Here is a 21,879-nt window from a genome sequence, read left to right as displayed (position 1 = left end):
GAACACGAACTTAACCAATCGCAAAGTGCCGACGTCGTCTTAGCATTCAAGGAAAGTGGAAGCAATGAGGTGCATCAGGTTAAAATACCATTACGAACGAGGGTCTACCCAGGTATGTCACATGTACCAGGCTTCAATCCGACCGTTGCTGACAGCCTGACTAGGTAAAGTCTTACCGGATCGACCAAGCGTTGTACAAGTGATGGAAGCCACCGAACAAGGCCGGTCAGTATCACGCGCAAGACTGGAAAGAATTATATGCAGAGTCACGCCGAATATCAGCACCGAGGAAAGAGAAGCATTAGATGTCAGTATGGAACCAAAGGCATTACCATGGTTTGCAGTAAGAGATGGAGTTGTCGAGTTCGAAAGCAGTGGCTCCAGATGGTTTCTCGCAGGTAGAGAAATAGAAAGTTACGAGTGTCGATGACACTATGGTGCGTCCGAGATTAAAGACATGGGAAAGTAGAAGACGAATCTTAATGTAATATGCTCCATGCTTTCTAAGGGTATAATGTGATGGCTCTCAACAGCCTCCTTCCACTCACATGCATGTATCCAAGTGAACCCAACCCAAACGCCAATTATGCAGGTCTGAAATCTGATCAAACGTTATTATCCCCCTCATTCATCCCCACCATCTCGTATTCACCAGCACCGTCTCTCCCTCTGCCCCTCCCTCGCCCTCTAGATTCTCCACCTTCGTCCTCTGTAGCTGGTTGTGATCGCGCAGGCGGCTTGCTACCGAAATTGATTGGCTTCAGTTCGCGCCACTGGCATGCCCACACGCCCAGCGAAGTCATGATGGTCGCGCTGCATATCTGGAGGGCCCACCAGAACATGTGGGTGGGTATCGCGTGCGTATATAGGGAGGTGACGATCAGGTGGATAAAGTGGACAGTCAGGGCGAAGTCGAGAACGAGTTTTGAGCGCGCGATAAGGAGAAGTATGAAGATGGCACTGCCGCGTGTTAGACCATGGTATGACTGATTATCCAGCGCGATCGAGTGCTTACCAAGTGAGACTATTCAGCACCCAGACCAGACCCAGCGTCCATCCGATTGTGGTATCGCCGCGTAGACTTTGCCAACTGAATAGGAGATCGGTGCTGACCTCCTTGCCCGCTACCAGCGCGGTGAAGAGGATGAGGACGCCGGCGCATGCATAGTAGGCAGCCTGTAGGAGTACAATCTGCGTGAGGATGCGGGTTGGGGACAGATCCGCAAGTGCGCCGGGTCGTGGAGGGCGGCGTCGGCGTGGCATCAATACGCGGGCGATGCGCTATAACCCGAGCATAAGGGGAGTTGTCGATTTGGCTGTTGTAGTTGCAAGGTTGCCTGTTGATTCATGGGTTCCCTAACGGTTCGGCGAAACGTGGACAGCCAGCGCCGATGTCATAGCTTAGGGTCTGCCAAGCACGAATTCGACATCGCTGCGCTCTCCAACGTCTATCGACAACAACCCTATCAACTCTACAAATCCGACCTCCAGACTTACACTACCGACGTACGTTATCACCCCGATTCGGTCTACCTGCGAATACCCCACCTTGCGACTGACACCCGCGCCAGTTTCGACCGTCGCCTCCACCTCCGCATCTCCTCCGCAAGCTCGAAAATCGCCGCCATGGGTTGGTTCGGCTCAAGCTCCAAGGACGACTCGGGCGTCAAGAAGACAGAAGGCGGTGCATTCGAGTCGCCATCGCGATCCAACCGGAAACAATGTTACGCTGCACGCGACGCTTTCTTCGAATGTCTCGACAAGAACAACGTCCTGGATAGCATAAATACAAAGTCTGGTAGGGACAAGGCGGCCAGCTTCTGCTCGTCATTCGATCAGGAGTTTGAGAAGAACTGTGCACACAGCTGGGTACGTCAAATCTCGCAATCGCCAGCAGCATACTTCCATGCCCGTGACAGAAACGGCGACTATGGCACTACAGGCTTCTTGGACTACAGATTGGACAAGGAACACACCCGAATACTAGGCTAACATTCTCTAGGTCGAATACTTCAAGAAGCAACGAGTCGTAAACTACCAAAGAGAACAGACGATCAAGAAGATCGAGATGCAAGGTGGAGAAATCACTGCCCCGCAACTACCACTGCCGGGCCAGAACAGATAGATGGAGGATGGCTGAACAGCCCTAATAATGCCGCTCATGACCAATGTACAATATGTATACTACTCTCAAAGCGCTCCCAAAAAGCGTTTGCAGCTATCACGCAGCTCGGCTTCCCTGCCGTTCTAGACTTCTCACACGATGGGGCATAGCACCCACACACTCTCTATGCACTCAAATGCAAGGCATCGCGTTTACCTTAGACCCTCAGATCAAATGGAAGTGCATGAACCTCCCACCCTCAGCGCGCGGTCCTGTAGCCCGGCCCAAATATCCAACACACTACCTTACTCGAACTGTGACTAGACTCGCATAATGTCGTCACCGGAGCTTGGGAACGCTCACCGATGTAGCCTAGCCATAGAGTGTCGAGCCGCGCCTGTCAAGTGTACTCCTTGCATGATGGGTTCGTCGCATAGACGCAAGGACGAATCGGGGATCAGCGGTGTTTAGCTTGTCAATGCAGGCCTAGGAGTAGGCGCGGGAGTTGTTTCCATGCAGCATCGTAGCGTGAGTTCTGTAGGTCAGGCCGCGTCTTGGCCCTGATGCCAAGGGCGGTGACCTTTTGTTGGTCACCATACCTCCAGGGGCATGTGGCATGTGGCTGCCTGTCGGCAGTTTCCTTTTGCCCGAGTCTTTGTTGCTGACAGCCTGACAGCGGTAACTCTACTGTTGAGGGGGAACATGGAAGTCTTCAACTCTGTTTGGCAACCCCTCATCAGCACGAAAGCCTAATCAGAGTAATCATCGGATTCAACATGCGCATCGGAATCAACTTTCCAGGGCCCGGAATCCTACACGCACCAAAACAGCAAAGTGCAAGGAGCATGACAAATGTCTTGCCGCAAGACAGCATGTTACCCAATATTGTTGATTAATACTGATTGGCTACTAAGACGTGCAGGTTTTAGCCGCAGAATCGAGCGGCAGTAGCAGCAGCGCGCCACCTGGTTCGACTCGTCGGGTCGGCGAGATCTGAGCTTTTTCTCGGTTATCTATGCATACAGAAGACCCCCACCCCACCATTTCCATGACTTCATCCGGGTCAAGTGGCTTATTCTACCCCTCCATCGGGTTGGTGCGTCGCCGAAGGATCCTGCCTCCGTGTGTACGTGTGCGTGTGTGTGTGCGTTTCGGTTCGTGTGCTTTTGTTCGTAGGCTTCGTGATCATGTCCCATGCTACCCAAAAGCTACCCAATGCTGATCCGAAGATTTTGTTACTGAAGTTCGTGTGCTTACATCCTCGATGTCGTCCTAGTGGCACTTGGTCACCACTTTGTCGGCCAAATAGTCGCAGGGTCGAACTCGCGCCTAAAAATCTCCACATCGGACGCGCACCCTTTGCTCGGCGACCCAACCATACTACTGTCGATGGCAAACACGACATCCTGGAATGCGCCATGGAACTCCTCCTCTTCGAAGAGTAGTTTCCTCCACATTCGGGCTACCTCCTGTGCCGGGTTTCGGAATATAGGCCCTAGTCCAAAAGCGCCCAATACCAAGTTCCTGTGCCCGCAGTAGGAAGCGATTCGCAGTACTGCCCGCATTTTCTCCTTCATGAGCTCCTTCTCTTGTGCAAACGAATACTTGCAGCCGCTCTCGTCAAGCTTGGGACGCCGCACGGGTGCAACGGATATTACAGGTAAGGACGCTATGTCTGTGAAAGTTGCATAGTCTTGATCTGGGCCTGCCCGGAAAACAACTGCGGCCCGTTAGTGACTTGTGCCTCGTGACGATCGTTACTAGCATGCCAACGTACAGACTTCAGGGGAGTAGATGCCGCCTGTCTGTGGTATTGGGTAATAGTTTTCTTCTCGGCCCAATTGCGCGTTCCAGGGCATTGTCAGGGCATGCACGAGGTTGCTTCTCCGCGCGAAGCATTCCTCTGGTGCCATGAGCCCAGATTCCCAGTCACCTCCAGCGCGCTTCTCGTTTGCTACGTTGATCACTGGTATCCGCTTGCACTCTGGGTCTGCGTTGACAGCACTTTGGTACCAGCCCAAAGCGTAGTTCACGGGGTCGCCTTCCATGACTGCTACTCTCGTGCGTTGTGATGATCGCTTGTCCACGTTGATCCTTATTTGCGAGGAGTCTGGGTACAGGTATGAGGTTTTGGAGTCTCGGATGTAATGCTTCCAGATATGCGGCATCCATACGCGTTTTGCTTCGGCTGCTATTTCTGACGGCTTTGGTCTTGATGGCGGCATGGTAGTAAAGTACTGTGAGGGGGTTCCTGTGGACTGCTTGTGTGAATGGACGTATGATGAAGGTGTAGTTGACTGCAGTGTGGAACAGCGTGAGAGGAACGAGGGTTGGCAGTAACGAAAGCGAGTCTGTGACCCAACGGGCGAGAGGGTAGTATATCACTTGAGCAGCTACTCAAGGGCGTGTGATAACGCAGCTAAATAATGGTTCCAGATGGACCCCGGAGACTAAGCTGGCGTATTTCCACTGCGCCAGCTACCAAAACGGTAGTCCACTGCGGGAATCAAGCCTTCCCCTGTGCATGCAGTCATCGCGGGTAGCATCTACACCAGCCGTAGCGCAGACCTGCAGGAAAGATGGAGCCATGAGTCGTGTGCCCGAGCAGTCTAGGGAAGACACAGATGTCGAATGGCCGGTAGCAGCCGCGCCTTGTGATTGCAAAAGTTCATCCTGGTCCTGGGGGCCATGCCGTGCACCCACATAGCTGCCAGGCACCTTAAGCCACCAAGTGCCGTGTCGGGTTCCTAGTGTGTTGGAGCAGGGATGTGTGGCTGGATCGATCGTCCAGGCCTTGAAGCGATCTGCAAATATTTAAAAGCGGTTTAGAAAGATCTGGCGGCGTTGAGCAAGCCGATGATGACAGCTGCTAACCAAGATCCTGCACGATATAGCGTCGCAGTAATAGCGTCGGCACTAAGATCCGGATGCAGGGTAATGGTACTCTGCTGGAATGCATGGCGTTCTACGAGGCGTCTTCCTCACCGCCAGCGGAGGTGGCACGAAAACGTCCATCTAGCGAGCATTTCCGCCACTTTGATGACGGGTCCTTGCCTGGAAGTATCCTGGCAGACGGTAAAGGTTGTACAAACGGCCATCGAGCTTGGTGGGGCGTGGCGTTTGTGTCTTGGTGTGCTTACTGGCGGTGGAGGGGAGGAGGAAGCTGACCCACCCAATGATGGTCAAGGGAACGACCAAGAAGGTCACCAAGACCACAGGCTCCTAAGGCCATCGGCGCTATGCTCATGGGCCTCAAATCTCGTGAAAGGACATGGTCGGTCCTTGCAGCACATGATGTTTCAGCCATGGCTGAAGTGTTACAGTCGAGATCAACGAGCCACAGGAACGGCACGGGCGAGGCCTTCGCGATCCTAGCGTGGGGTCCAAGCGTTCTTCGTTTTTTTCCCAAGGTTTCGCAGACATCAACCCGCACGTGTGATAGAGAGTGCTGTTTCTACGCTACACTGCGCAGCTCCTGGCCGATCGAAATTTGCCGACGCGTAAATGAATTGGCTCCTGCCTGTTCGGAGGAGCGTTGTCCGTCCCCAGCACCTATTCCGAAACCGGGGAACCGCTCTACCTTGCGCACATGCACTATCACTATGCCGTCCCCGCTGCAGTTCCACCTTCTGTCCAAACACTATTGCTGAGCTGCTAAGGCCAACTCAATCGGCCAGTTCGTCTCAGCAGAGTGCACAGGACAACGAGGCACTAACGATAAACGGCTATGTACGGACGGTGCGCAAGCAAAAACGCATCGCATTCGCTGCTATAGGCGACGGCTCGACTTTGCAAACAGTCCAGGCCGTCCTGCCTCCTCAACTAGCAGAAGGGTCAGTAGCTCCCTTTAGAACACTCTGTAAGTACTGACATGCTGTACTATCAGACTCTCCACGGGCACTGCAGTGACAGTCACGGGAAAATGGACACCCTCACCAGGCCAAGGCCAATCCCATGAACTTCAAGTCAACCACGTGCGAATATTGGGAGAGAATGATGCCACAGTAAGTCAACATGAGTGAGCCTCGGAGTCCTGCCCGATGTCTGATCTGAATCTTAATTCCAGACCTACCCAATCCAGAAGAAATACCAAACGCCCGAATTTTTGCGCACACTCCCACATCTCCGAAGTCGACTACCAATTAACTCGCTTCTCTTGCGGCTGAGATCGCTAGTCACTGCACAAGTGACCAACTACTTTGCGGAACATGACTTCATTCAGTGCCATCCACCAATCATCACCTCCTCCGATTGCGAGGGCGCAGGAGAGGTGTTCACTGTGGCGCCTGGAGCACCTTCTTCAGCAGACAAAAGCTCTTCGAATCAGGTCAAAAAGCAAGAAGACATGTTTTTCGGTTCCCCCAAGTATCTGACGGTCTCCAGTCAGCTTCACCTAGAGGCTTTAGCTCAGTCAGTAAACAAGGTCTGGGCCTTGTCTCCAACATTCCGAGCCGAGAAGAGTGATACAGCCCGTCATCTTAGCGAGTTCTACATGCTGGAAGCAGAATTAGCTTTCACAGAGGATGTGAATGTCGTCATGGATGTTGTGGAAAATATGCTGCGTTCCGTTGCGTTGAAATTACAAGAGTCGGTTGTAGGTCAAGAACTTCTCGAGGCACGAGCACGAGACCAGGACCAAGAGAGCACATCCGTGTCGCACACTGTCCTCGCACAACGGTGGCAAGGGCTGGTAGCGGGGCCATGGCCTCGAACCACCTATGCGGCCGCAATACAGCACCTTAAAGACGCAGTGGCTCAGGGCAAGGCGGATTTTGAGTATGCACCTGGTCATGAAGATGGTCTCCAGACCGAGCACGAACGATTCTTGGCTGAGAGCTTGGGACGCGGTGGACCCGTATTCATCACTGATTACCCACGTAACATCAAGCCTTTTTACATGGCGCCGTCAAATGACCCGACAGCTGACAACCCGGCCACCTCGACCGTCGCATGCTTCGATCTCCTTGTACCTGAGATCTGTGAACTGGTCGGGGGCTCTATGCGTGAACATCGACTAGCAGAACTCTTGCAATCCATGGACGAACATGGTCTTCAACAAGCGCCGGATAGCACTACCGACGCATCAGACGGCTCCCTGCAGTGGTATGTGGATCTCCGCCGATACGGCAGTGTACCGCATGGAGGCTTTGGTCTAGGGTTCGATCGACTCCTGTGCTACCTCGCTGGTGTATCTAACATCAGGGACGTAGTCAGCTTTCCCCGGTGGTACAAGCGGTGCGAGTGTTGATGCGCAAACAAGATATAAGGACCTCCGGTATCCCGGATCACGGCATCGCCAGCTGGTCACGGACGTGGCATCTCGTAACGTGGCATGGCAGAGGGGCTGGATAGCATTGCTTGTTGCAGCACATGAAGACCGCGCGTTCATTGTACTTGTACGATCAGCTGCCGGCTGTACGATAGCTGCTCATTCTGCTCGAATCTGCATGGGATAGCCTCGGACCAAGGCACCGTGAGCTATCTACGAGAAATAGCTCCGGGTGTCCAAACTTCCGTGTGTAGACTTGCCCTATTATTCAGCTTGCGAGGCGGAGTGGAGACGAAAGTTCGCTGGTTGTCCATTTGTTATCAAACACTGTGCTCAGTGCACCTAGCGAGCTTTGCAGGTGAAGCTCGGGCATGCACTGTGCAAACCATCCCAAGATCGGACATTATTCAGCATGCGAGTCTGGATGCGCTAATCGAGACTTGCCGACTTTGCGGGGTATCGTGAGCAAATTCAAGCTTTGCGAACAACGTGTAGACGAGTGGCAGCGGACCAGACGTGTGTGGCGGGCTCGAGGTGCGGGCGGAGATGATCAGATAAGATATACCAAGCACCTTCCCCCTCCCACATCCGAGGCACCTTGGCCGAGTCTAGCTATCGCGTTGATGATGTACTTGATCTCCGCGGGCACCTGTCACCGATTTACGGGGCATTTGGGTAGGGCGTCGCGAAAATGCGCCGTCCGCCATGGCAAACAGCCTCAGGATGAAAACTTCGCTGGCAGACGAAGTGGCATGCGCATGCGCAGGTTTGCCATGGAAGCTCCGGCATCGCTGGTGGAGGCATGGGTACGTAAAGGGCAGATAGCAGCGACTCAGCGAGAGTACCTAGTCGCGGGCGGAATCTAGGTCTGACGTCTCGGCGTTCGGCTGAAGTCATCTCGCGCTTCCGTTAGTTGCAAACAAAAGTAACAACTTCAATTTCAGACAATTGCCCACTCACCACAGTCGCCCCTCTGCATCGACGCGCGGAGGCTCTACGTCCACCCCAAAAACAAAAACCCTCTCAAGTCGCAAACCTGGAATCCGCGGCGCCAGTAGCCGGCCGACTTATGGCCCCCAATGATCGGCCATCAGTTCCTATCGAAGAAGAACACGAGTACAGCTCCATTGCACCGCCGCACATGAGAGACACCCGTCGCTGACTTGCGCGCCAGTTATGAAGCGCTCCCGCCCAACTTCTCCCTCACCGCCAACATGCTTGCGGGCGCATTCGCAGGTGTTGCGGTACGTCTCCGAGGTCGCCGCCGTGTATATATCCCGACTGACCCGATGATAGGAACACTCGGTGATGTACCCCGTCGACTTGCTCAAGGTACGCAGCTTCCCACCAAGCTCTCCATGCACTGCCGACAGCGCGCTGACTCCGGACAGACCCGCATGCAGATCGTCAACCCGTCGCCGAGCGCCATGTACAGCGGTATCTCGAACGCCATGGTCACTATATCTAGGGCGGAGGGCTTCTGGTCACTGTGGAGGGGACTTTCGAGCGTGGTAATGGGCGCAGGTGGGTTGTTTCAGGCGAGCAAGACCGGCAAGGAGAACTGACAGAATGCAGGTCCCGCGCATGCCGTCTATTTTGCATCCTATGAAGCTACAAAGCACGCCCTCGGCGGCAATGAGGGAGAGAGCCACGAGCATCATCCCCTCGCGGCAGGTGCGCAATACCACGACCACACCAATGCGGGAGCAGCTACTGACCACCAACAGCTGCTAGCGGTGCCGCGGCCACCATCTCCAGCGATGCGCTGATGAATCCCTTTGACGGTAAGACGCGCACCACGACCTCGCTCCGCGCCTACTGAATCTCGCAGTCATAAAACAACGCATGCAAATGCACGGTTCCATCTACAAGTCTGTCCCCCAATGCGCCCGAGAGGTTCTCCGCACTGAGGGCGTGGGCGCATTCTACGTCTCATACCCCACTACACTGTGTATGACGGTGCCATTTACCGCACTCCAATTCATGGCCTACGAATCGATGTCCAAGGTCATGAACCCGACCGGCCGCTACGACCCCTATACGCACTGCTTCGCCGGAGGTATCGCCGGAGGATTTGCAGCGGGGCTCACAACTCCCCTCGATGTCATCAAGACGCTATTACAAACACGCGGCAATGCTCGAGACGCAGAATTGAAGAACGTCTCCGGCCTAATCCAGGCAGCCAAAATTATCCATCAAAGGGAAGGATACAGGGGATACTTCCGTGGTCTGAAACCCCGAATCATCACCACCATGCCAAGCACGGCAATTTGCTGGTAAGTTTTGAGCTTGGACACCGCAACCGGTATTGATCTGACACTGCATAGGTCCGCATACGAGATGGCCAAGGCTTTCTTCATTCGGAGGAGCACCAACTCATCAACGGCCATATAACAGAGAGACGACTATTTGACTGATCTTCTTTTGAACCATTACGAGAGCCCTCTGATTCCGCGATATGCGCACTACCCACGGAACGATATACACGCAGTGTCGCGGAGAGTAGCGACCATGGCAGTATTGGGCATCCAAGGCAAGGTCTAGCATTGTGTGGCGCGCTGGAGGAGCATAGGGCTGCGTCGCGACGCTTCTTCACTGCCATTGTATAGTCATAGAGGCTTTTGTGGAAGCCGATCTGGCGGCGTACTGGATGCTTGGTTATGCGAGCACACGACGGCATGCGCATTCTTGTATCATATAGCAAATTCAGTGTCGGCGTCACTCAAGACCCAAGAACATTTTCGCTCTTCAGCCCAAACAAGGTGCGTAATCGATAACAGCCGGGCGCGAATAGCAGCCCCACTTGCACATGCGCCTTCCTCGTGGCTGTGTGAGCACGCGTATCCTGGGTTGACAGTATTACCTTGTGATCTGATGTAATAGCGCGAGAGAGAGCGTGCCCAGTTGCGTAGAGGATGCATGGATGCGTGAGGACAAAGTCGTCTTCCATGGTCGTCGCTGCTCAGCCCTCGCGGTTGCGAAACGCAGCTACCTACGTCACACACCCGCGCGAACTAAGACCGGCGACGAATCTACAAACACGAGCCCGAGACTGGACGCGAGACACCTATTCTGTCCTCCACGCCACCCCCCGCGTGAATTGGGCGCATCATATACATGTTTTCCGCTATGCGCGCCAACACGACGCAGAAAGCCTACGACGAGGCTTTCCTAGCCTGCTCGACTGCAGTCTACTTTGAGGGCCAGGTCAGTGCCCAACCACCCCCCAAGTGTCGCATGTGCCCAGCATCACTGACAGAGAGACATATAGAACAACGAGAAAGAAGCGCTGCGATCATGGAAAACCGCCCTTGACCACATCTACTACCACAACGCCCGTCGCAACCCCTCGACCTACCGCCCCGCGTCCGAAACAGAGAGAGCACTGATCGAATCGCTACGCCAGTTGGAGCTGCAGTGTAAAGAGCGCGTGGATCTATTAGAGGCGCTGAAAAAGAGTCGCAAGGAGTCGAAAGAGAGCCTTGCCTCGCTCTCGTCAGACAACGATGCACCCACACCACCACCCCACGGCGTGCCCCTATCGCAAAACGATCCAAGCGCATCTACATCATGGCTCGGAGCCGGATCTATACCACCCATAGAGTACACAGATCTCTCAAGACCGCCAGCATTGCCATACCGTCCGGCGATGGCGCCACGGAAGAGCTCCGGTACTGGCTCCATACGGGACAACAGCTTGACCCAGACTCGGAGCGCATCGACGCTATCCCCAGGACCAGTAGGAGATAAAAAGACACGTACCCCATCCCCGGAGAAGAGTGGCAGAATGCTACGGACACTGAGACCCGGGAGAGAGAGCAAGCCATCTTCGGCGAAGTTGCCCAATACGTTGAGAAGTCGCCCGGATGCTTCAAAGGCAGCTACCCAAGCGTGGAGTGTCAAAGCCACAGCATCCTCCACTCGGCCAACATTAGGGGCCCCGAACCCATCGACCAGTTCTCTTACACCCTCCGCCCGCTCATCCCTCGACAAGCCGGCTGCTGAGAGACCGAGTGCTTATTTTCCGAAACCCGAAGCACAACCGCCGCCTGCACAAGCACCGTTCTACTTTAGAGCTGGCGAGGGGTCAGCATCAACCGCATATGCGGTTCCACCACTTGGTGGTGAGACTGATCCGGGGCCGGTCAAACCTGCTACAAACGAGCGAACAGCGCCAGCAATACCCCGAAAGTCTGTGGGTTTGAGTCGACTGAACAACGCGCAAGGGCCCAGTACACCATTACCATCTTACCGAAAGGAGTATCCCAAGCCCACACCGGACCCTCGATCTCTTGCCGCGTCTGCTGCAGCCCATTCGTACGGCGACACTGGGGGCGAGCGAGGTGGAGTGATATGGGATCCGACGACAAGGAGACTTGTACCGAAACCCAAGAGCAACGACACACAAGCGCGAAGCAGTTCAGAGCAGGAGGACTCACCTGAGTCTGTATCACTGGAAGAGGACGGAGATTTGCTCAAGCAGAGGCCACCTCCAGTGCGGAAGGGCAGGGCTAGAGGCAATTCGATGCGTGCAGAACTACCAGATACCCCAGGTGCGGATAGTTCTGAGGCGGAACTGGAGCCAGAAGAGACGGATGAATGGAAGCGCAAAACGGATGAGATCATGAAGAATTTGCCACGGGGCGTCGATAAGCAAGCAGCACAGCAGATATTAAACGAGATCGTGATACAGGGAGATGAGGTACACTGGAGCGACGTATCAGGACTTGAAGTTGCGAAATCCGCCCTGAAAGAGACGGTAGTGTACCCGTTCTTGAGGCCTGACTTGTTTATGGGTCTGCGAGAACCTGCACGCGGCATGCTCTTGTTTGGACCCCCTGGAACTGGAAAGACGATGTTGGCCAGGGCAGTTGCTACAGAGTCAAAGTCTACTTTCTTCGCCATATCAGCTAGTAGTCTGACGTCGAAGTTTCTGGGCGAGTCAGAAAAGCTTGTTCGCGCCCTTTTCCAGCTTGCAAAGATGCTGGCGCCATCAATCATCTTCGTCGACGAGATCGACTCACTCCTCTCGTCGCGTTCGGGATCCGGCGAGCACGAAGCATCGCGACGCATCAAAACTGAGTTCCTTATTCAGTGGTCCGATCTGCAAAAGGCAGCTGCCGGGAGCGCGGTCACGGACAAGGACAAAGAGAGGGGCGATGCAACTAGGGTTCTCGTCCTCGCAGCAACAAACCTGCCGTGGGCGATCGATGAAGCAGCAAGACGAAGGTTTGTGAGAAGGCAATATATCCCACTGCCCGAAGATTGGGTCCGGAAGCAACAAGTCCAGACGCTATTGAGCCACCAGAAACATGAGTTGAGTGACCGCGATCTGGATCGTCTGGTCAAGCTCACTGAGGGTATGTGATGATCATTGAGGACCTGAATCGCAACACTAATTTCTTTCTAGGTTTCTCTGGTTCTGATATAACGGCGCTCGCGAAAGACGCTGCAATGGGCCCTTTGCGCTCACTGGGCGAGAAGTTACTTTCAATGACGATGGACCAAATACGACCGATACAATATCAGGACTTTGTAGCTAGTCTGCAGACTATCAGACCGTCTGTAAGCAAGCAAGGACTGAAGGAATTTGAGGATTGGGCTACACAGTTTGGTGAACGTGGAGGCTGAAGTACTAATTAACGGGCTGGCACTGCGCTTGCGATAACGAATCAAGTATCTACATTAGTATCTGTATGGCAATTGTCTCGGCGTCGTTGGCTTCAACTGCAGGTAGCATGCTCACCCCACCTGCCTGGGTTGAGGATGGCTCCTTCCGTCTGGATTGTGCCCGTGACTTAGCGCCACCTCAACAAGAGCCCATATCACACCTAGCAAGCTGTTCTTCTTCATTCAATTTTCCCTATCATCGCTACTAGAGCAGATAATGGCGCCCCGCAAGAAGACAGAAGAGAAGGCCACAGCCAACGAGGCCGCAGATCTAGTATTGGAGTATCTACGTGAGTCACTCACCTCACCTCACATCTGAGAGCTCAACGATCGCACTGCACCCTATACTCAAAGACTGACTGGTCGCAGGCAAGCAAAACCGCCCATACTCGGCTATCGATGTTTCGGCGAATCTACACAACAAGGTCACAAAAGGTTCATTGATCTATCACTCTTATCCGACAACGACTGATTCAGGGCAGCGTCTGCGGCAAAGATTCTGAAAGATCTCCACGAACAGAAAGCAATTGAGGGGCGTGCCGCTGGTGAGCTTGGTCGAGCCTATCTGCAATTCACATCAGTTGACAATCTCAGGCAAGCAAATCGTATACCACGCTTTACAGGTATGATCCAATCCTTTCTCTTACCGAACATCTGCTCAGATCTGACCCACTTGTAGAATGCAGCCGAAGCATGCACCACTGAACAACTCGCCGCTCTCGACGAAACCATTCTCGATCTCCGCACGCAAACCACTACTTTTATCGCAGCCGCAAAGAATCTCCGTGGCTCCTTGTCCAGTCTCAACTCCACGCTCAGCACGGCAGATCTTGTCGCCAATGTTACCACTCTTGAGACAGAGAAAGAGCAGATCGAATCTAGACTTGATGGACTGAAGAAGGGAAAGGCGAAGAAGGTAGGTTCAATGTACTCAGAGTGATTTATGCAGGTTTGTGCTAACTCTGCAAGGTCACGACATCAGAGCGAGAAGCGATCGAGAAGGAATGGAAGAAGAGCATTCGTGTGGCAAAGAAGAGGCAGAAGATTGTGACGGAGATGTGGAAAGAGATCAAGGAGAATTTTCCTGATCCGCAAGAGAGAGAGGACCAGAGGGAGATGTTCGACCTCGATGGATGAGGGTCTGCTGCGCTGTCAGAGTGGCGTGAATGACGCTTAGGTGCCATGTGCTGGCGATGTTGTACGATGTTAGATGTGAGCATACCAGGACGATGTAGTGAAGTCAGATAGTTCAGGCTCAAGACACGAACTACTTGAAGACATACAAAAGTGTATCAAACTTGCGTATATATCATTCACATCGTGCTTTGAACGTAGCTAAAACGCCTCCAACGCCACTCTGGCAAACCCGCAATGATGCGAACCAAAAACCGAACAAGAGATGAGAGTTTAGATCCCAATGGCAAACAAGCGCCTTTACAATGCAGTGCAGACACCAATACATGAAGCACGAAACATAGCCTGCCAGGCCAGCTGGCGAGCCTACAGAGCTACCAAGACTGCGCAAACAACATCCCAATGCAACGTGACCGAACGCAAACAGCATCGTGATGCAGGTAATTAAATGACTCAAGAGCGCTGATAAGAGAACGAGCTACGGAGGTCATCTCTGATCTCCTGCGACAGGTTATCGTCGGCGTCGATGTGGCTGGGATCCTGAGCACGCGCCAATTCTTCGAGGGTTTTGGCGAGGGCGGCGCCTTCGGTGCGGCCGCGGTCTACGTTGACGAGCATCATGATGGGGAAGGGGAGGCCGACCAGGATGGCTAGGAACCAGAAAGCCTGTAGTTGAAATTAGTATGAGGGATGAAATTCAGAAGTGTTGAGCCGACTTACCGGTCTAATGTCGCCATAAGCATCAGTGATGGCGCCTACGATAGCAGGACCAAAGACACTGCTGCCTTTATCCGTAATGGCGTATAAAGCGTAGAAGGCGGCTTCGTAGCCAGGAGGGATGAGTTCGCCGAATAGAGCACGGCAGTAACTGCTGAGACCGCCAAGGACGAAGCCGTAGACTGCACCTAGAGGGTACATCTCCCATTGCTGCTGTAAACCCAGGTATCCTAAGCGCTGGACTGCTGGTATGTACCCTAGAAGACCATAGGTTGGAATCACTTCAAAGAGCATGATGCAGAGTAGGATTGTTTGTGTTGGCGACAGGCGGAAGAAAGCAGACAGCCGTGACCACAGGAAGGCGCCCAGAACGCCGAAGACTGTTGCGATGACGTTTATCAGGGCGAGCATGGCGTACGACATGCCTAGCGTTGTCTTTGCGAAGAGCACTGCTGTACCAGATACAGTGGCAATGCTGTCTGAAAGTAGGAACCACGCTGCGAGGAAGAGTAGTACATCCTTGAGATGTCGCGCGTGGGTCGCTGTACGACCAAGGGATTTCCACGAGTATGCAAAGTACGCGAGGGCAGTGCCAAAGTTGGAGGTTTGCGCACCGATATGCAGAGGTGGCCCTGGACGTGGACGCAGCCAGCGCGCTGTCGGTACTGTGAAGACAAACCACCACGCGCCGATGACGAAGAGGACCAGGCGGAGGCCAAAGTTGGAGGATTGGAACGCGATGACGATGAGAATACCGATAGTTTGCACAAGCAAAGCAGCAATGTAACCGATCGCGATACCGTAGGATGAGATCTTGGTTGCAAGAGCGAGTTCCACTGAAGGAGCGGACCTGCTTCTTGCCCTCGGAATTGTCAGATCGGCGGCTGAAAGGTTACTCGGCAAAAGTGCGGTTGTCGCATCAGCGACTTCGTCAAGAAGGCCTTCTCTTTGTCCAAGCTGGTTTGCGTATTGCGCTCCCCTTATGATATTCTCCTGCGTCGGAGTTTCACCTCCTCTCTCGTCATCTTCTTCTGTCTCCGCCTCGTCTTCCTCGTCTGCGTACGATTCATCGGCGATCGAGTCGGCGTACTTGACTGTAGGGTGGAAGCGCACCATTAGCGGTAGGAAGCTGTTCAACAGTACGAAACTGGCACCAAAGCATGTGTTTGAGATGATTGCCAGTACTGCGCCTAGCAGGTACACCTTGGGTACCACGGGTAGGAAAAGCATGGTCGCGATGCTTCCAATAAATGCGAACCATAAGAGGAAGGTCTTCCTGAACCTCCCATGATCCGCTGCGCCGCTCATGCTAATGATCAGCAGAGCTTGTATGAGGACGGATATGCTGAAAGTGTACATGGCGAAGCTCGCAGTATTGATCTCGATACCGAGGATATGAACGACGCATTGTCCCTTTTCAGGATTCGGTTTGAACAGAGCTTCTACGGCGTTGGTGGAGAATGATGGGCCTGGATGGACGGTAGGCTTCGTGGCTTTGCACGGTGTGGAAGGATCGGATAATAAGACGCCATTCTCGCGCGCGAGTTGCTCGAGCGTTACAGGTATGAAAGACCCGATACCGCAAACAACGAAGACCTGGGGTGGTTAGTGTCGGTACTCGCGTGGTTTATAAACTTGACGAGGCGCGTCCGAAGTAGCATCACGAGAAAGATACGCGCACAGCTTTGCGATATTGCAGCAAGCTTGCAAAGGCTTGAAGCAAAACGGGATGGTAGTAAGAAGGAAGGGATGAAGTACCTCGGCAGCCCATCCATACATGTAAAAGCCGCGGAGCTCCTTGTCGCTGGTCAACCGGGTGTCTTCGCCCTCGTAGTGGGGCTGCGAGTCGTGGGACTCCATGTCGAGGCTCTGGTCGGAAGAGAGGCTCTGCTCATCGTCTGCCTCGTTGGACTGCGATATGGACGGCACCGAGACTTTGGACTGTGAGGATGCATTGCGCGCAATGGTCGGGCGCTCATAGGGCGGGAGCTCGGGCGCGCGAGGTGACATCGAGCGATTGGAAGCAGTTGTCCGCAAAACAGGGTCCTGCGCTAATCAACGGAAATGCGTCACCGCAACTGAGACATGATGAAGGATCGAGGGATAAATGCGACAGCTGACCGGGCTGCTATTCAGGTCGGAGGGCAACTTCTAGTGGGCACGCTGAGGTCAGGCCCAAGCTGGGGAGAGATGTGGAGTTGTTGGGGTGGCAGCGGATGATCCCATGGGCATGACCTGTGAACATCTGATAAAGCGTCTACTTGCAGTAGAGGCTTATCCGAGAAAGACATTGGACAAGGCGCTTGCGCTCAAGCTCGCATCTAGATAGACTACTGGCCGCCGCAGCCGCAAGCTCGCCGAGCCGCGGACAGCAATGCGGTGAATGACTGAACGAACTAGCGATTAAAGTGGCTAGCTACATCGCATCCGCGCGACGAGATATACAGTGTCGTTGACGCACTATAGAGCAAGCTGGGCCCCCAAGCTTGACTCGGTTGCTGATGCGACCTCAGTGTGTCTGGCAGGAGATGCAGGGCTCCATCATCAGCGCGCATGGGTGGAGCGAACGCCAAGGCGCTAAACCCAATCCACGCCCTCCCTCCCGTCGTCGGTACGAGAGGCTGCTGATGTTTCAACGACCTCATCGCTGCAACCACTCCACCCGCCCACGTCGCGCGCACCCCATCCACGGCCACTCCGGACTAATTCCCACCGCTCTACGACCGCGACTGCCATCACGACGTTTTGCAGCATTCACAGTCGACGATGCGCTAGTCGGCAGCGCCCCGACCTCGCTTTCTTTCACCTGCTGCATTCGACCAGCGCCCTTTCAACACTCACTGCGCCTCGTGCTATCTCGGCGCTTCCATTCTTACACCAAAGCATCTGCTTTAATGAGCGCGCCTCACTCCTAACCTGCGCATTTCACCGCCGACTCCACCGCCAGCCCTCTGCACGCAGCCTCGATCACGATTCAAACACCGCGCGGTTGACTTTTTCGCGAAAACATCAAGGAAAAAGCGCGACCACACACTTCAAGAAAGTTACAGACGCGCGCAAAACGGGTGCGCAGACGGCGCCCCAGGCTGCGGGACGGAGGACGACGTAGTATGCCAGGAATTCTCACCATGAACCACACCGGGTCCGACTCAGCGACGGCTTCACGAGATGCAGAAAACAGGAAGCGCAGCCACAACGGGGATCTGACCAATGGCGGACTCAATGGTGCGCGAAGTGACACGCCGGCAGGGGGACCTGCTGTTAATGGGGGTCCTTTGCGCGAAACCAGCACCAATGGCGCATCCATGGCAGTCGCAGCAACGGCCGGTCCCACGCTCGAACAATACTCGGATCTGCCCCCGGAGATCGCTCATATCGGCCCCGAGCAGTACATGTCCCTATCGACACTGTTGTTGCGGATATCCCAGGAATCTTACAATGAACTGGAGGAAGTCCTGAAGAACATGGCCGCCATTCAGATAGCGCCAGTTTCAAATGGCGCGCTTCCCAACGGCCTTGGCGCGGCGAATGCACAAGTGAATGCAGAGGCGAACAAGCGTAAAAAGCTGGTTGTGCTTCAATTCGCGCAGGAGCAACGGGCTAAATTCATCAAGCTGCTAGTCCTCACCGAATGGGGAAAGAAAGCTTCCGTTGACATATCAAAACTCATTGATTTGCTGGCCCACGCGAGTACTCAGGCAGCCCATATGGATGCTGCTGACTACAAACTGGAAAAGATTAAGATTCTGTCCAACAATGCCAGAGAAAACAATCCGGACGTTGCGACCGCCCTGGAAGTGCTATCGACAGGGAAAGCGCCATGGATGCCGAGCCTGGGCTACATACCGCCTGAGCCTATCTCTGCTGAGCAGGCCCTCAAACTCCTTCGGTACATGAACACCTCTCTCTCCATACGCCTCAACGTACACGAAAGCCTCCCACAACACCTCCAAGACTGGCGTGTGCACTCTGGACGCGCAACTTTTGTTGTTGCTAATGAGCTGGAATTTGACGTCATGTCTTTTGTGGAGGATGCTTCCGAACAGTGGTTTCTCATCGATCTCCGGTTGTTGTTCACTCCTGCACCTACCATTACCGTCGGTAGCCGTTTCTTTATGCAACTCAAGCTGCAGGCCGACGTGGTTCTAAAGGAGAAGGGTCTGACTGGCCTTTTCGACTTCCTGAACAACTTCGTTCTAACGCACAAGATCTCAGTGCTTCGATCGCAGGCTGTTAATCTCGTTCGCAGCGGCTGGGCTGGATCTCTCAAGGTTGAGCCTGTGCATCGCTTGCTCGTCGTGTCTTATTGGACTGATAAGCCTGGAAAAAAGAATTGGATTGAGATTGGCGTATCGAACAACAAACCAAAGAACGGCAAAGTTTCGTGGAGAGGGCCTCCCATACCGTCGCTGACTACGCGCTGGTTCCGCCAGGGCAAAGAAGTGAAAGATGTCAAGTTCCATTTTGACTGGAAGGATCTCTCCATGGAACGCGTTATCAAGCAAGTCATCGCACGCCACACGAGTGATATCTTGCGATCCACAAAGGAGAGTTTCAAGTCTGGAGTGACGGCGAACGCACATCTTTCCGAGACCGAACCTGCCGACTCTACACTCAACGCATCGCTGGGTACAAAATCTACATCAGTTACCCTATCACTAGAGTCGGTCACTGGTAACTACATCCTGCGACCAGCTAGCGCACTATCAGCGCGAGCGGAGAATGCTTTCAACCAAGGCAGAGAGCCATCACAGATTGCTCATGTAATGACGCAAGTGCTAGCCGGCACATTGCTCAGTCTGATCCAGAAGAACGCACAACAACTCGGCTGGCAATCGGTCGCAAGACAGGCTTTGAAACAGCAGGTCGTGTCGGCTGCTGTCAAATTGGATGTCATCTCTTCCACGCTGTATTGCCCTCGCGGCTGGACACCAAACTGGGCATTGGCAGCGGTAATCGACTCTTCAGGTGAATCGTGGTGGATCTTTGAAATCGGATCTGGTGGAAATAGCCTCGAATACGCCGAGCAGATCAAGTTGGACAGGCCTGATGGAAGCTCCTTACCCATCAATCGCAACACCTTGGCAAGTCTGGAGAGGGTCGCTGTGCAGCTTCTGTCGTTCCGCGTCACAGCTCGCCAACTAGAGAAGGAGAAGAAGAATTTCAGTTTGCGACCTGAGTTAGGGCAAGCAGGCTCGTCCGTGGAAGCTGGTTGTGTTCCCCGTCGATGGGTGCTGCATGTGCAAACTCCGGACCTTCTTGTGCCCCAAGCAGACGAAGACTCATGGCTTGAATCAGACATCAAGATTACATGTGAAGGCTTGAAAGTTGGGGGTCAGGATGTCTGGCATATGGCTGTCGGTAGAATGGTCAAGTCTGTCGCTGCAGACATGCATAAGCTCATGGCAGCTTCACCACAGACCGCCTTCAAGTTCTCAGAAGATGGCAACTTCAGGATTCTTCTTGCCACACCCTTTGGGCAAGATATCCTGGGAGAGCTGCGAGCACGATTGCGAGATGTTAACCGTCTTCGTACCTTTGCCAGTACCCTTCAGAAGCGTCAAATGCGGCTTTCGTCCTCCTCCTTACAGCGCGTACAGTTCCAGTACGGTCCATCGCCATACTCTGCAACTGTCAACTTTGGCGCTGAAAAGGAGCTTACCATCGAGCTGTCACATGACAATCCGCACCATCGGATTCTCCAACTGCTTACTGAGATCGCCAACGATCGGCTGCCTTCCTTCCCAACCACGGAGGTCAGCGATGTCGATGGCCTGGATCGCTTCTGTACGACTCTCGTCGCGACCCGGCCCCTCTTCAAGGCCCTGCGCGAAGTCGAGGAACGATCGCCAGGCAACTACAGTAACCCCGCAATTCATGTTCACTCCGTCCTTAAATACCGACTCACCTATGACAATCCGGTCTGCACTTTCGACGTGCGCCTTCAGCCCAAAGATGACCAGGTGTACTGGTTCATCGAAGATAACTTGCGTCCAAAGGATCCTCCAAATCAAGCCACAAATCTACCAACTCCCGAGCGTGCACCTGGTCATAGGCGTCTCGACAACTTACAGGCCAAGCTGAAGGAACTCTTCAGTGGGAAGGGTTCAGGATGGTTTGGTACCCGAACCGGCATGGTGGCGCACTTGGACGCGATCCCTGAAGCACTACTCAAGCTGGATGAGTGTGTCTTGAGTTGTAAAATGGCAGGAGGTTATGTCGCACCTCCACCACTTGAAAAGCCCCCGCAACAAGCGCAGAATCAGGGATCTGGTCCAGGTCAGGCGCCTGCACAGGCGAACGGGAACCAGCAGGGAAACCAGCAGCAGCAGGCTAGGATGCAACAACAGCAGCAGCAAGCGCGCCAGCAGCAGCAAAGACAGGCTCAGGCCCAGGCTGGGAAGCAGCACCCGAACATGCAGCAACATCCGAGAAGCCAACCTCCGAACGGCAGACCCTCACAGCAGCAGATGCCAAACGGCCGCCAGCAACAACAGCAAGGTAGAGGCGGTCCAGGAGGTCGTCCAGGGCAGTCCAAAAACGACGTCATCACCATTGATTAGAAGACCTTGGGATGACACCAGCATACCAGCTGTAATTGCGTTCATTCCATTCACGATTTGTGTACAATGTTTCTCTTTCACGTTCTTGACGTTTTTCTAGCATCGGGTTAGCGGGACTACGGTATAATTTGCGCTTTCAACAGGTTCTGCTGTCTTGCGGTTCACGGTGGGGTTTCCACCGGATTATGTATTTTACCTGACATGGACGCGGTGTCAGCCTTCTCGGCGGATGATTTGGGCCCGCGCTTTTCTTCTTTTGCTTCGTAGCTTGTATGATCCTTCTTTTTATACCATGGTGGGAACTTGCGACGAGGGTAGACATGAACAGTATCATGCCATGGCTAGATGTGAGGCTGGCGGTCTATCGATATAGATATCAAATGCATAGATGCTACCAAAGGTCTATTATACTCAAGCTGGAC

At 53.8% G+C, this 21,879-nt stretch overlaps 8 protein-coding genes across 8 annotated transcripts; 5 read left to right on the top strand and 3 right to left on the bottom strand.

Moving 5' to 3' along the window:
- Positions 1–605: 605 nt before the first annotated feature.
- Positions 606–1,263, bottom strand: J4E83_001875 (uncharacterized protein; the record flags this gene model as incomplete). Its single annotated transcript, XM_049328828.1, has 2 exons — positions 606–960; positions 1,016–1,263. 2 exons carry the CDS (start codon positions 1,261–1,263, stop codon positions 606–608), a joined length of 603 nt encoding a protein of 200 aa, XP_049191800.1.
- Positions 1,264–1,626: 363 nt separating this feature from the next.
- J4E83_001874 (uncharacterized protein) lies at positions 1,627–2,125 on the top strand (the record flags this gene model as incomplete). Its single annotated transcript, XM_049328827.1, has 2 exons — positions 1,627–1,869; positions 2,003–2,125. The coding sequence occupies 2 exons, from the start codon at positions 1,627–1,629 to the stop codon at positions 2,123–2,125; spliced, it is 366 nt and encodes a 121-aa protein (XP_049191799.1).
- A 1,265-nt stretch (positions 2,126–3,390) lies between these two features.
- Positions 3,391–4,329, bottom strand: J4E83_001873 (uncharacterized protein; the record flags this gene model as incomplete). Its single annotated transcript, XM_049328826.1, has 2 exons — positions 3,391–3,824; positions 3,882–4,329. The coding sequence occupies 2 exons, from the start codon at positions 4,327–4,329 to the stop codon at positions 3,391–3,393; spliced, it is 882 nt and encodes a 293-aa protein (XP_049191798.1).
- Positions 4,330–5,608: 1,279 nt separating this feature from the next.
- On the top strand, positions 5,609–9,767 carry J4E83_001872 (uncharacterized protein; the record flags this gene model as incomplete). Its single annotated transcript, XM_049328825.1, has 10 exons — positions 5,609–5,937; positions 5,991–6,108; positions 6,171–7,207; positions 8,548–8,617; positions 8,670–8,705; positions 8,765–8,897; positions 8,949–9,047; positions 9,101–9,157; positions 9,205–9,649; positions 9,701–9,767. 10 exons carry the CDS (start codon positions 5,609–5,611, stop codon positions 9,765–9,767), a joined length of 2,391 nt encoding a protein of 796 aa, XP_049191797.1.
- Positions 9,768–10,502: 735 nt separating this feature from the next.
- On the top strand, positions 10,503–13,004 carry J4E83_001871 (uncharacterized protein; the record flags this gene model as incomplete). Its single annotated transcript, XM_049328824.1, has 3 exons — positions 10,503–10,580; positions 10,645–12,733; positions 12,784–13,004. 3 exons carry the CDS (start codon positions 10,503–10,505, stop codon positions 13,002–13,004), a joined length of 2,388 nt encoding a protein of 795 aa, XP_049191796.1.
- Positions 13,005–13,260: 256 nt separating this feature from the next.
- J4E83_001870 (uncharacterized protein) lies at positions 13,261–14,180 on the top strand (the record flags this gene model as incomplete). Its single annotated transcript, XM_049328823.1, has 6 exons — positions 13,261–13,333; positions 13,413–13,478; positions 13,526–13,588; positions 13,638–13,666; positions 13,723–13,959; positions 14,013–14,180. 6 exons carry the CDS (start codon positions 13,261–13,263, stop codon positions 14,178–14,180), a joined length of 636 nt encoding a protein of 211 aa, XP_049191795.1.
- A 450-nt stretch (positions 14,181–14,630) lies between these two features.
- J4E83_001869 (uncharacterized protein) lies at positions 14,631–16,904 on the bottom strand (the record flags this gene model as incomplete). Its single annotated transcript, XM_049328822.1, has 3 exons — positions 14,631–14,843; positions 14,898–16,490; positions 16,653–16,904. The coding sequence occupies 3 exons, from the start codon at positions 16,902–16,904 to the stop codon at positions 14,631–14,633; spliced, it is 2,058 nt and encodes a 685-aa protein (XP_049191794.1).
- Positions 16,905–18,022: 1,118 nt separating this feature from the next.
- Positions 18,023–21,457, top strand: J4E83_001868 (uncharacterized protein; the record flags this gene model as incomplete). The annotated part of the gene is made up of 1 exon (XM_049328821.1): positions 18,023–21,457. One exon carries the CDS (start codon positions 18,023–18,025, stop codon positions 21,455–21,457), a length of 3,435 nt encoding a protein of 1,144 aa, XP_049191793.1.
- Between the last annotated feature and the right edge of the window lie 422 nt (positions 21,458–21,879).

The sequence above is a fragment of the Alternaria metachromatica genome (genome assembly GCF_023757995.1).
Source record: "Alternaria metachromatica strain BMP 0045 chromosome Unknown scaffold_3, whole genome shotgun sequence".
In the NCBI taxonomy this organism is placed as follows: Eukaryota; Fungi; Ascomycota; class Dothideomycetes; order Pleosporales; family Pleosporaceae; genus Alternaria; species Alternaria metachromatica.
This window is presented reverse-complemented; position numbering and strand designations above follow the sequence as displayed.